Source organism: Sus scrofa, chromosome 14 (genome assembly GCF_054392235.1).
Source record: "Sus scrofa isolate SSC_HxYL_T2T_F1_AM1 chromosome 14, Sscrofa_HxYL_maternal_Yorkshire_Landrace_v2.0, whole genome shotgun sequence".
Lineage (NCBI taxonomy): Eukaryota > Metazoa > Chordata > Mammalia > Artiodactyla > Suidae > Sus > Sus scrofa.
Genome location: NC_139396.1, coordinates 34,207,482 through 34,221,631, shown reverse-complemented (window position 1 = coordinate 34,221,631; position 14,150 = coordinate 34,207,482). Strand labels below are relative to the sequence as shown.

The 14,150-nt window shown below is 38.5% G+C and overlaps 1 protein-coding gene across 7 annotated transcripts in view; it reads left to right on the top strand.

Annotated features, from left to right (window-relative positions):
• KIF13B (kinesin family member 13B) overlaps nt 1-14,150 on the top strand; it is a 201,901-nt gene that overhangs the window by 60,717 nt on the left and 127,034 nt on the right. For 5 of the 7 annotated variants that reach the window (XR_014828434.1, XM_084997781.1, XM_084997778.1 and 2 more), the window contains exons 3-5: nt 9,003-9,063; nt 10,726-10,818; nt 11,913-12,093. Coding sequence is in view for 6 of the 7 variants with exons in the window: in XM_084997781.1 (XP_084853907.1) it covers nt 9,033-9,063; nt 10,726-10,818; nt 11,913-12,093 (305 nt within the window). In the remaining variant the exon portion in view is untranslated. Of the gene's footprint in view, nt 1-3,862; nt 3,876-9,002; nt 9,064-10,725; nt 10,819-11,912; nt 12,094-14,150 lie in introns of all 7 variants that reach the window. The other 2 variants (XM_084997776.1, XM_084997775.1) reach the window with 1 other exon arrangement.

Below are 14,150 nucleotides of genomic sequence, written 5' to 3'. Positions count from 1 at the left end.
TTTACATATTCTTTTCATTATTGGTTATTATTACAAGATTTTTGAATGTAGGAGTTCCCGTTGTGGCGCAGTGGTTAACGAATCCGACTAGGAACCATGAGGTTGCAGGTTCGGTCCCTGCCCTTGCTCAGTGGGTTGAGGACCCGACATTGCCATGAGTTGTGGTGTAGGTTGCAGACACGGCTTGGATCCCGTGTTGCTGTGGCTCTGGCGTAGGCTGGTGGCTACAGGTCCGATTAGACTCCTAGCCTGGGAATCTCCATATGCCACAGGGACAGCCCTAGAAAAGGCAAAAAGACAAAAAAAAAAAAAAAAAAAAAAAGATATTTGAATGAAGTTCTCTGTGCTCTACAGTAGGTCTTTGTTGTTTATTTTATATATGGTAGTGTGTATATGTCAGTCCCAAGTTCTCAATTTATCACTTCTTCCGCTTTGATAACTGTTAACTTTGTTTTCTATATGTGTGGGTCTATTTCTGTTTTGTAAATAAGTTCCTTTGTATCATTTTTAAAGATTCTACATATAAATGATAACATATATTTGTCTTTCTCCTTCTGACTTGCTTCACTTATTATGATAATCTCTAGGTCTGTCCATGTTGCTGCAAATGACATTATTTTAATTCTTTTTATGGCTGAATAATACTTTGTTGTATATATATACCACATCTTCTTTATTTCTTCATCTGTCAATGGATGTTGATGTTTCTTCCATGTCTTTGCTATTGTAAATAGTGCTGCAGTGAAATGGGAGTGCATGTGTCTTTTCAAATTAGTTTTTGTCTTTTTCAGATTTATGCCCAGAAGTGGGATTGCTGGATTAATTAAAAATCAACTCAGTTTTTAATTTTTTGGGAGTTCCCGTCGTGGTGCAGTGGTTAACGAATCCGACTAGGAACCATGAGGTTGTGGGTTCGGTCCCTGCCTTTGCTCAGTGGGTTAACGATCCGGCGTTGCCGTGAGCTGTGGTGTAGGTTGCAGATGCGGCTCGGATCCCGTGTTGCTGTGGCTCTGGCGTAGGCCGGCAGCTATAGCTCCGATTCGACTCCTAGCCTGGGAACCTCCATATGCCGCGGGAGCGGCCCAAGAAATGGCAAAAAGACCAAAAAAAAAAAAATCAACTCAATTTTTAATTTTTTAAGGAAACCCCATACTGTTCACCATAGTGACATACCCTCTGGTATTGATGCACTTAGAAAAGTACGTTACTTCTGTGGTGCTTGCCAAATTCGTAACCTGAATTGAGTCATGAGGAAGCATTGGACAAAGCCAAATTGAGGGACAGTCTACAAAATAATTGCCCAGTACACTTCAAGTATCAGGGTCATGAGAGACAATCATCCCTAATTGGAGGAGGCATAGCAACTGCATGCATAGTGTGATCTTAGACTGGAAAAAGGACACCACTAAGGCAGTTAGCAAGAAATTTGTATAAGATTGGCTGTAGATTATTTCATAAACCTTGTGTTGATGATTAATGATGATTAATTTCTTGGTTTTGATCATCCTAACTGTGGTTATAATAAGATGTTAACAGTTGGAGAAGCTGGCTGAAGGATACACAAGGAGTTCTTTGTACTATTTTTGGAACTTTTTTAAGTGCAAAAGTTCAAAATGAAGTTACAACAACAACAGCATAAAATCAGACTCTCATGCTTCTACTTTATGATGTCTCTTTTGATTGGTCAGAGGCTGGTTGTCTTTGCTTTTTAAATCTCTACTGTGATCTGGATAGCTGAGGTTTCTAAATAAGGAATTTTGGAATAGTGAGGCATTGCTGTATTGGATTGCAACTACACTTTGAAAAGTTTTGTTTAATTAATTTGCTTATTTATTTTTGCACAGAGCTGTAATTACATCCTTGGGTTTCCAATGGCTCTGTAGGTTATTTGAGCATTGCTGTTGTAGCCACCAGAATCCTTAGCTGGAAACTTAGCCCTGTAATTAATTTACTGGGATGTTTCTGTTTTTATTATCATGTTCTGGATTCAGGTTAGTCCTGTGGATTCTTCTTCTATGTATCCTATATTACTGAACTTCATATTTGTTATCTTTTAAGAAGAGCTGATTTTTGTATGAATGTATTTTACTTAAAATTGAAATATCATGCTAAATATCTTCTTTTTCTCTCAGAAAATACAGTCTGGAGTTTTTTTAAATGTAACAAACAAGTGAACTTACATTGGCATAAGCACCAGGTGGTTAGCTTTTACTGGGTAATAGAATGGAGGAAATTAATACATTGGGAAATGTTTCTTGTACCAGGAGCAGTTGTTAATGTATGACTCATAGATTCTTAAGTCTCAGAGAAACTTGCCGAGGCTGTTTTGACCATTGTGGGAGAGGAAGAAAACAGGGACTTGGGAGTCGGAAGACCTACTTTTGCATCCTAGATCCATCACAGATTATTGTTGTATCTTAGGTCATTTAGCTCTTCTGAGCCTTAAGTTTCTCATCTGTAAAAACTGTAATAATAATAGCATCTTTCAAAGTTATCGTGAAAATTAAATGAAGGAGCATGCAGTGTACCTGGTCTGATGTGTGCATTTCACATATGCTGGCTCTGTTCTTATCTCCATCTAGGTTTGCAACTAAACATTATGCAATTGATGAGCATCTGCTTTGCTTATGAAGACCTACAAAAAGATGATAGCATATGTCAGTTACCTCTACTTGTATTTCCCAGATCTTTTTGTTGGGAAGTTTTCCCCTATCTCTCATTCTAGAGAAATTATTTTCCTTTATATGTTAGCCACATTGGCTGTTGCTCCAAAATCTGTTAAGACAGTTATCACTCATTTGTTAATTTTCCTTGGCATTTTAGTGTTCTTATCTGAAATCATTTTGATACAACTAAGTATTAAATTTAGAAGAAAATTTAATGAGACAGAGGCACAAGATACACAGACAGTTGAAAGGAAGCATTTCCAGGTACAGTTTCCTTTCACATTTCAGGTTTGACTTGGCATTTTGATCCTCTGAGAAAGAGCATTATTCCTGTGGTTGTTAGGTGAACATCATTGTTTTTAGAAGTTATATACTGAAAGATTTAGGGATGTGGGGGCATGTCTGTAACTTACCCTCAGACGGTCAAGGAAAAAACTGTGTGTGTAAGAGGGGTGAGGACTCGGAGAGAATGATATAGCAGCTGTGGCAACATTAATAATTGGTGAATTTGGGTGAAGGGAGTTCTTTGTGCTTTTCTTACAACTTTTCTCTAAATTTAAAACTATCTCAAAATTATACTGGATTGAGTTATATTCCTGCACCCTGAGGCGATAGAAGCCAGTTGCATTTTCAGAGAGAGGGAGGTTGAAGGCATCTGGGTCAGCAGAGAGGAATGAGTAGTGAGTAATTCAGTAAGTAGTCACTCACTGCAAAAATTAGTTGTTCCTTTAATTTAACCATTTTTTTCTTAGAATTTTTTTGTAGAAGTTCCTATATAGATAGAGAGTAAGCTGCTGCTTTATCAAAGCAAAAAGGACTACTTGAGGTAAAATCAGATGCTAAAAAAGTAGAGTTTTTTTAAATATTTATAAGTTGTCTTCAGGGATAAGTAACATGTAGGAGGCAGAAATGTTAGGACTTTAAAAATTATCCAGTGCTCAGATAACTTACTTTTCCTTAAGAGATACAAGTTAGTCTTCTGTAATGAGCACTCTGTCCTACTAGTTAATAAGTATTAATTTATCCTTTATTTCAAATTGATGTTTCATTTCAAAGTTATATTTTGTATTCTTAATAAAGATTTATATGATGTTTATTTTCATTTTATCCTTTAAAATGCATCTAACTAAAAAAAAAAATTTTAACCCTTTCCCTTTTGTTTCATGTCAATGTTGACATCTCTTTGGGGAACTCAGAAGCCAGCCAAAGGTAAGATTTAGTTTATTATGTAATGCTTGTAAAGATCTTATGTGCATATTTTTGAAGTACTGGTAATTTTCTTCTCAGAAATAAAAATATTTTGTCTCTTACTTTTACATAAAAAAAAAAAAAAGATGCAGACTGTTAGCCTCTTCACAAATCCAAAGCCGTTTATTGGCATAAGACAGATTGGAGGTTTATGGAAAAGCTGTATTTGTACTTTGACCAATTCTGGCCAGTCTCCTGGCAACTGCAACACAGATTCCTTTTGTGCTCTGCTGTTTGCCATGAATTGCTCAAAACTGGTCATTCCAACCATGGTCAGAACTGTACTGGGCAAACTCATCCATGTTGCCCCTGGGACAGCTGGGGACACATTCTCAGGCCAATTGAAACCTGCCCCCAGCTTCCTCAAGAGAGTGCACTTTCATCTTAGATTTGAGCCCAGATTCTAAAGAAACTGCAGTGGGGTAGGTCACTTCCTGTATCTCTTAAGGAAAGTAGGTTGTGCCAAAGTAGACACAAGGACTGAATTTTTGAATTGATCGTTCTCTGGAAATTCTAGGCAATTTAGATTTTTATCTTCATTCTGTGTCTTAGAATCTGTGGTTGAATTGTAATTCCATTCTCTATTATTGTTGCCAAAATATGTATAGACTTGGGAGTTCCCGTTGCGGCTCAGTGGGTTAAGAACTCGACTAGTATCCATGAGGATGTGGGTTCGATCCCTGGCCTTGCTCAGTGGGTTAAGGATCTCTCTGACATTACCCTGAGCTGTGGTGTAGGTTGCAGACGTGATTCGAATCTGGCATTGCTATGGCTGTGGTGTAGACCTCAGCTGCAGTTTGATTCAGCCCCTAGCCTGGGAACTTCCATATGCCGCTGGTGCATCCCTAAGAAGTAAAAAAAAAAAAAAAAAAAAAAAAAAAAACAACAAAAAACTCTGAATGATTAAAAAACAGTTTAATTTGGCACTGACTTCTTTATATGTGTATTTTTATTTTTTTGTCTTTTTAGGACCACACCTGTGGCATATGGAGGTTCCCAGGCTAGGGATCAAATTGGAGCTGTGGCCACCAGCCTACACCATAGCCAGAGCAATGCCAGATCCTAGCCGCATGTGTGATCTACACCACGGCTCACAGCAACTCCAGATCCTCAACCCACTGAGCAAGGCCAGGAATTGAACCCGCATCCTCATGGATACTAATGAGATTTGTTTCCTCTGAGCCACGACGGGAACTCCCTCTTTATGTAAAATTAATTTTTCTCTCATCTTTTCTGTGGAAAGATGTTGGATTATTTCTGCTTTTTTTTTTTTTTTAACTTTTTGATGGAGCAGAGGCTGGAGGTAACAGAAGGATGTGAGGAAATATTACCTGACTATTTAAAAACTACCCATGTTTAATTTAATTCATCTGTATCTTAATGTTTAGAGAAAATGTTGATGTGAAAAATATGGAAGGACTGTGCCACATTATTAACATGGAGATTCTCTCTAGGGAGAAATATGCTTGGTGAATGGGAGACCTTTATTTTTTACTTTATATTTATGTGTTATGACGCTTTATAATGAATGTATGTTTCTTCTCTGTTACTCAAAAACAATTTTTTTGAGTTTTTTTAAATTTTAATTTAATTAAAAATTTTTTTTTTAATTTTAAAAGAGAATATGTTTACTTAGAAAGAAAAGGGCTTGTCTGCTTTAGGAAATCTGTGGCTGGAAGATACATATAATAAAAATTTATGAAATGGCTGAAACTTAAAGAGGACCATTAGGTGTTGTTAGTAAATAAGAACTAAGACTTCCCAGTTCCCAGCTTTGTGCCAGGCCGTGGCTCCTCCCTATAACTGGGGAAGGGAGCTCACCCAGGGCCTGATGGTGAACAGACACCTGGGTTCAGGTTCTTAACGTCTTTGTACCCCAGGGCCTCAGCTGTTGTACGGGTTACTTTATTTTTTATTTTTGTTATAGTTGATTTACATTGGCCTGTCAATTTCTGCTGTACAACAAAGTGACCCAGTTATACATATTGTATATATTCTTTTTCTCATATTATCTTCCATCATGTTCTATCCCAAGTGATTGGATATAGTTCCCTGTGCTATCCAGCAGGACCTCTTTGCTTAAACACTCCAAGTGCAATGGTTTGCATCTACTATCCCCAAACTCCCAGTTCCCGCTCCCTCCCTCTCCCCTTTGACAACCACAAGTCTCTTCTCCACTTCCAGGAGTTTGTTGTTAGGGTTACTTTAATGATAGCCTCTCTACTGAAATGGAGATGAGAATTGTTAAGGAAAGCCCTAAATTTAAAAAAGAAAGAAAAGAAAAAACCCCAAAAAACACTGTAGGCTTAGGGACAGGAGTGCCATTTCCTGCCTGATCTCTGAGAAGTGCACATGGATATTGAAATGCAAGCAAAGCTTACAAAGCAAAGAACCGGGAGGGTTGTTACCTAATGTTGTAAGAGCAGAATCAAAAGGTAAGAGTAGAGAGTTGAAAGCTAGAACAGAAGAAAGTTAATTTGAGCTTCACATTTTATTTAATCTCACCCTGCAGACAAGTGTAGTTTGAAGAGTACGCCCTCCCGGAAGTTCTGATCCATAGCTCTTTAGGACCACCTTCCATCTTCCTTCTTTTCCTCCTCTCCCTATGTTAGAGAAATGCTAACACAGTGAGCCACCACTGTTGGTAGATGCATGTTTAGCTTTGGAAAAGCATTGAGGATTAGTAATGTAGGACTGTGTGCTGAGGCTGGGTGAGAGCTTCTGGGCACCAGGGCTCCCACTTCATCGTAGGCGTTGTTGGCGCTTGGGCTTCTGCATGCCTTTTTGGCGTGGCTCCCCCATCCCTGCCCATCCCAGGGAACAAATGCCTTGTGCCACTGTTGTGCGCAAAGATGTGGGTGTTCTGATGCTTCCTTGCTCTAAAGGTATTTCTAACCCGCCAACCTGTTGGTTGCACCCAGCTGTTTCCCTGGTGCACTCCCTGAACTGCCCTTAGCTTTGCAGTGTCTCCTTCTGCAGTGTGTGGCCTGTGCTCTCCACTTCACCCCCCACCTCCATCAGTTTCATTGCAACTGTTTTTCACGGATTCTCAATATCTGGTTTAAGTATAAGCAAGCAGATCTTGCTTTCAAAAACTTGCTCTCCTCTCCTCATTCTTTGCACCCCCCCTTCTTTTAGCTGTGCCCGTGGCATGTAAAAGTTCCTGGGCCAGAGACTGAACCTGTGCCACAGCAGCGACCCAGACCACTACAGTGACAATGCTGGATCCTTCACCTGCTGAGTCACACAGGAACTCCGTTCTTTACCCTTTGGGCTCATTCCTTCTGTCATTTTGAGTTAATTTCAGAGGGGAGGGCGCTATTGCCATGCATATTTACTTTACCATCCTAATCTAATTTCCTTTAAAAAATTTTTAACTCTTAGACCTCTAGTCCAGATAGCCTTGTGAGTTCACACAGAAACATTCTTCTGCCAACTGCAAACTCATGGCAGGGACAGATAAAATATTGTCAAATCTTAAAATCATGTCCTTATCCTCAGAAACAACTTATGTAGCTTCAAGGACTAGCAGCAGGCTGGGGCTGAAGCAGAATATTTACTGGGTCTTGAAATCCGACACAGATTTTCAGAGGTGATTGGAAGTTTAGCTCTTGAAAACCAGGGAGGCCCTGATGTATGGTTGAGATTCAGAGAAGCTCACAATATGAAAACTGACTTAGGTGAGGCTCTAAGCTTCACGAAAGAAGCCTTAAAAACGTTTTTTGGCCACCAAGATTGAGCTAATTTCTTTGTAAATAGGAGGGAGTAGAGACATTGGGCTTTGAAAAGATCCAAATCTGGGCCTCATTACTTGGAAGGGGCGACGAAACTAGTCATGTAAAAGTGGCCAAAGGGAGAGGAAAAAAACAAGCAATCACATAAACCATAAAATACAAACTCCCAATTCAGATATGCTTGCCAACTAACATAGACGGTGCAGGAGGAAAACTGTCATGAGGAAGGGACGCAGCAAACTTCCAAAGTGCCAACCGAAATGAATTTAAAAACAATTACGCTTAAAATCCTTAAAGAGACTGAATTATAAAACATGAAATCCAAAAAATTTAAAATATCATAGTAAAAAAGACTTTTAAAGGATTATAAAAGAAAACAGTGTATTTTAGAAAGTAGTGAACATAAAAATCAAAACAAATAATTTATGGTATTCCACTACGTAGCACTAGGTACTGCCAATATTTCCAATATTTCTAGTGCATAGTCTTCCTACTTTTTTGGGTGTGTGTGTCTTTTTAGGGCCGCACCCACAGCATGTGAAAATTCCCGGGCCAGGAGTCAAATCAGAGCTGTAGCCACCGGCCTACGCCATAGCCACAGCAATGCCAGATCTAAGCCATGCCTGCTACCTACACCATAGCTCACAGCAACACTGGATCCTTAACCTACTGAGCAAGGCCAGAGATCGAACATGAGCCCTCATGAATATTAGATTCATTTCCACTGAACTAGGATGGGAACTTTGTCTTCCTACTTTTTATGTATAGATTTTTGAACAAGTAGGGAATCATGGTCCAGACTTTCATAACTTTTACATTAATGTATTGATATTTTCTCATCAGTCTCCTGTGCTCTTGAAGCTTTACAGTATTGACCATGTGTATGTTATAATTTACTTAAAGAAACTGCTTTTCCAGCATGCTGTAGTAATCATCTTTACATTTTACTTAAAAAAATCTTTGTCTTTATCTGATGAGAAAAAAATATAGAGAATATCTAAAAGGAGAAAGAAGAAAACAGATGTTACTAATCTTAGGCACTAATAAACTTTATCTACGTAACCGTGTGTGTAATAGCCATATCATATTATACATATTGCTTTGTGTAACCTCCTCTTTTTTCACTTGACATTGTGAAGAGTTTTCCATGTGAAATATCTATATCATTTCTGGGGTGCTTACTTATCTATTGTAAGACTGCACCATAAATAACTAACATCCCTTGTAAGACAGTAAGTTGTTTTCATTTCACCATTATGAACAATGTTATCAGTGTTATGACATTGCTATAAAATTACAAGTATGTTAAGATTTTGTTCTTAATACAGACATTATTATTTTTACTTTTCAACAGGTGTTTGCATATGATCATTGTTTCTGGTCCATGGATGAATCAGTCAGAGAAAAATACGCAAGTAAGTGTACAGCATCTTATTAACTACTAATAATACAGAAAGGTGTTTTAATATTTTTTCTATAATAGTATTATTTTGTGTAATTTTAGAAACTGCATAGAGAACTTCCTCCAGTCTTTGCTATTAGAGTTTTTACGTTGATTGGGAAATGGGGGATTCCTGGTGTACTGCTGTTGGTATAAGATGATATGCACACAGTTGAGGTTGTCTTGCTCACATGCATCCCTGGGCCTTACATGGGGCCACAGCACGCAGCAGCCACATGGATTCCCTCCAATATCTGTGATGTGGTCTGGAGAGGCAGCTTGTTTGTAATGAAAGAAGAACGCTGGCTAAGGAGGAAAGGAAACCTTGAGTTTAATCCAAGCCCCTCTCCTGATTTTGAATAAATCAGGCTTTCAGTGTTCCTTTTCTCTCTTTAATGGAGAGGAGTGCCATCTTCTCTCTCCATTTGCTCTGGAATTCCATTCTTTTATTCTCTTCGATGACGACTGTCTCATGACTCTTTTCACTACAGGTTTAGGAAGCTAGGGCAGTCTTTTACCTCCTTTATCCCTAACTTCTTACAACACCTCTTTTTAAGCAATCTCTTCAATATTGAGTGTCAGATGGTATTGGCTTTTCTCATGAGAAATAGTACTATAGCCATTTGAAAAAGTTAAGGTTAACTGGGGCTAGCCAGTCCAGTGATGACTTTTAAGGATCGCTTCAGTATGGGAAGTGTGGTGATGGTGAACTAATCTGGTAAATTCACTAGGAAGTGAGGCATAATGGAATGCTATTTATAGCATTCAAAATATAACAAACATAACAGCATCCAGTTCTTTCATATTATATTCATGACTCAAAGAGGTTGGACAACTTGTCAAGGTCATATTTGATTATTAGCATATTTAAATTAGCCTCTGGAGGGGAATTTGACCCTACTAGCTGTATCTGTAATTGAAAGTTAGAAGAAATGTCCCAGACCTTCCTCTCTCTCCTAACTGGTAGATATTGTAGACCCTGTAATTAAATATTATCATTTTGAACTTGCACTAAATAAAGCATTGGCTGAGTTGAATTTAGGTAATTTATAGTTGAAATTAGGGCCACCTAGGTCCCAAGTATACATTTCAGATACTTATAATCATTGTTTATAAAATTTTCAGTTCATTAGTCTTTTTTGGGCTAGTGTTTATTAATTCAGGTTCATATTATCAGGAACTTGTTCGTTTTCTGTCATGTGCTAACTAGAAATGACTTGAAAGACCTAAGCCTTTGGAAGCTTTTGTCAAGGTTAATCTTTTTGTCAAGATTTATCTATCTTGGAGTTCCCGTCGTGGCGCAGTGGTTAACGAATCCGACTAGGAACCATGAGGTTGCGGGTTCGGTCCCTGGCCTTGCTCAGTGGGTTAAGGATCCGGCGTTGCCGTGAGCTGTGGTGTAGGCTGGCGGCTACAGCTCCGATTCAACCCCTAGCCTGGGAACCTCCATATGCCGCGGGAGCAGCCCAAGAAATAGCAACAACAACAAAAGACAAAAGAAAAAAAAAAAAAAAGATTTATCTATCTTGTTTGGTAGATAAATAAGCTGAAAAAAGTGCTTTTTTGAGGGTTTGTTTTTTTTTTTTTAAATCACATGTAGTTTTGGCTGAAAACACCCTTTTTCTGTCTTTTTCAGGTCAAGAAGATGTTTTCAAGTGCCTTGGGGAGAATATCCTTCAGAATGCGTTTGAGGGCTACAATGCATGTATTTTTGCCTATGGACAGACTGGTAATTGTTAAATAATATGTTTCTTTAAGCTTTAAGGACCCTAACAAGGAAAATACCAAAAGGAATACCTATTGCTAGCATCTTACCAGCTATGACTGATAAGAAGTGTTTTGACTTGTGTACCTCTTGGGTCAATAGGAAAGAAATCTGTTTAAAGTGAAGGGGGTCACTTTTATAAGGGTATGTATATCATATAGCCTGTCCAGTTGAAAACTGTCCTTTGTGGGAAAATGCTTGATACTTTCAAGAGACAGTATGTGTAGTGGTTTTAAGTGTAGACTCTGAGCCCATTCAGCTCATCTCCAGCCCAGCCCTTGCCCCTGGGCAGCTGTGAACCTTACACCTCTAGAGACACTGATAATTATAGACCTTCTGTACGGTTGTCAGAGTGAGTGAACATGTGTCCAACTCTTAGAAAAGGCCTTGTACCTTAAAAGGGGTGTGTTAGTTTTAGGTATTACGGTAGTATAAATTGTTAAGTGACAAAAGCAGCAATTTGTGTGATTAAAAGGATGTTTATAAAATCACAAAAAGGAGAAAGAATTGTACCTAAGTTAGGATGATGAGTGATTTAATTTTTTCCTTTCTGTTTTCTCTGTGTGTTCTAAATTTTCTGTAATGAATATGTATTTTTGGTATATTGGAGAAAATAATGTTGCAGTAAAAGATGACTCTGATTTCTACACTGTTGCCAAAGGGTCGTGGTAGTAAGTTAATTTGCTCTGGGGCCTGTAGGGATAGCATATGTTTTTTGGTGCTGTGATTAGTGGTTGGGAGCAGGCACAGAGTGTTCATCATATGGATCTTTCCAGTTCAATTTTAGAAAACTATTCAGACCTCACAATTTTAGTTAATTTTTTAAAGTGTAAAGGTCAAAGAGGGTTTTTGTTTTCTCCCTAAAAGATGTGTGCTTTTGACTTTTGTATGTGCAATAGGAAAGCTTCTGTACTTACTAGCGTCATCATTATATCTGGTATATTCCTTATTTGGGGCATTTTGTTAAGTGCCAGGGTTTTATTATGAGCAATGGAAAGAGGGTTATATATTTAAACTTCTCAGGGAGACAGTAATAACCATGATTTCCATTTTTTTAGGATCTGGAAAATCTTACACCATGATGGGCACAGCTGACCAACCTGGATTAATCCCAAGACTTTGCAGTGGACTTTTTGAACGAACCCAGAAAGAGGAAAATGAAGAGCAGAGTTTTAAAGTAGAAGTGTCCTATATGGAAATTTATAATGAAAAAGTTAGAGACCTTCTTGATCCCAAAGGGTAAATGACTTTGAGACTTTAATGCTGTGGTACTGTGAACTCAGACAGACTTGATAAATTGGTTAAAGTGAAATGTTTTCTGTTGAACTTTAGTAGAGTTATTTATCTAGTTATTGTCTTTGAGATTGGTTTTTAGTTACATTAAATGGCTTCTTGCAGCTGGTTCTGGGCTGAGATGGAGCAGGAAGCATGGTTGAACAGCAGGTGTTTGGGTCATACTGCCTCTCTCAGATAATATCCAAAGCCACAAAAATTATGTCCTGATAGTTAAGTTACTTAGGATCAGGATCACTGGCATCCTTAATTAAGCAGGGTGTTTTGTTTGTTTTAAACCAAAAAGTTTTAAATGGAACTCATCAGTTTGCAGGCTATGAAGTAAAGGATAAGCATAATGAGAAATAATGAAATCTGGACTACAAAACAGTTAATTTTAATGGTTCTCAGAGGGGAAACGGAGTCCCATTTTATGGCACAGATTTTGAAAGAGAAGTAACTCAAAGATATTCGAAAGCCTTCGAAAATGCTGTCCTCATGCTGAAGTCATAACTGAAGCTAATGAGGAAGAGCGATCTGAGGAAATTTGTGCATTGCACAGAGTTCTGAGTTCAGATTTTAAGGAAGTGCAACAATAGAGAGAAGGAAACAGATAATAACCACAGCCTATGGCTTACGGTATAAGAACAGTAGTTGGAAAGTCAAAGAGTCACATGAGCTGAGGCTTACAGAAAGAGCTGAGGCTTATAGAAAGTGCAGAGGGCAGTGACGGGACATGTGGTTATGTTTGGATGATGAAGATGACCAAATAAAAATGGTCTTAGAGTCAGTAAGTGACAATGACATGCAATCAAGGGAAAAATGGAAAAATGAACCTTCTAACTCCTCACCAGCATCTGTTCTCTTTAGCAAAGATAATGATCTGCAGGCCTCCCAGTATGAGATTGGATTGGCGTTTAGTGTTTCTATACACAACTTTACTTAATGTTTATCAAGTGATCACTATGCCAGGCACCATGCCATCATGGAAGAAGTGTGGACAGAGTGGGAGTTTTGGAAAGAAATAGTTATGAATCAATGCAGCAATGCTTTTAAGTTATGAAGGAGTCTTCTACAAAATAGGTGAGAGAGAAGAGGGAATGACTGTCTTTGCCCAGAAAAGGGAAGATTCGCAGAGGGTGCTTGATGAATTTGTTGCAGAGTAGGAGGTTGTCCTCTGGGAAGTTAGGTGATTCAGGCAGAGAGAACAGCCCGTGCCAAGGCATGGAGGTATAGAGACACCAGTTGTTTGGAAAGTGCCCCAACTGTCCAGTGTGGCTGAACAGGAGCCCAGAGGTAGGAAGGATGTGGCCTTGGTACCCACATCTTGCTAAATATTGTGCTGCGCGTGGTACTTTCTCTGGCTCTGCCTTGAATACTTTTTCTTGTATGTTCACCTCACTAAGCATCTCTTTCTTTGAGATTCCAGGCCTACTCTTGCCGGAAATTCTTAGCTGACTTCATTCTCATGTTTTGTATTCCATGGTGCTTGTGTAGATAGCTTGAACTTTACTATCTACAATTTGCGAGTAGTCTTTAGTAATTTTTTGTTTGTCTTATGTATAGTTTAGTAGTTGTGGATCCAAGTCTTCTACTTGTTACCCAGTAAGCAAGTTCCTTATGGTTTCTAGACCTCATTTAAAAACAGAGGATGCTAACATTCCATAATATCTCAGAGGGCTCTTGTGAGGTATACCAGGATGATACACCAGAGGTCTTAGACCATTTACTGGGGCAGACTAAGTGCTCAATAAACTTAAGCTGTCGTTGTCTCCTCCATGAAAGTTTGAGGATTTTATAGTGTTTCTGAAGAGCTGAAGTGAATGGATTAAAAATTCTGAAGGTGATCCCTTTTCAGTGAAAGAGTATTTGGGAAAACCTAGCTATTTTATTAGTTCACCATCTACTATATGTAGTAATGTAATTATGTTTTAGTTAAGAGATAGTGCAGTATACACTAACTGTAAGATAAAGGGAAAAACAGAAGGCAAAAAGAGTAGAATATATCCAGAGATCAGAACTAA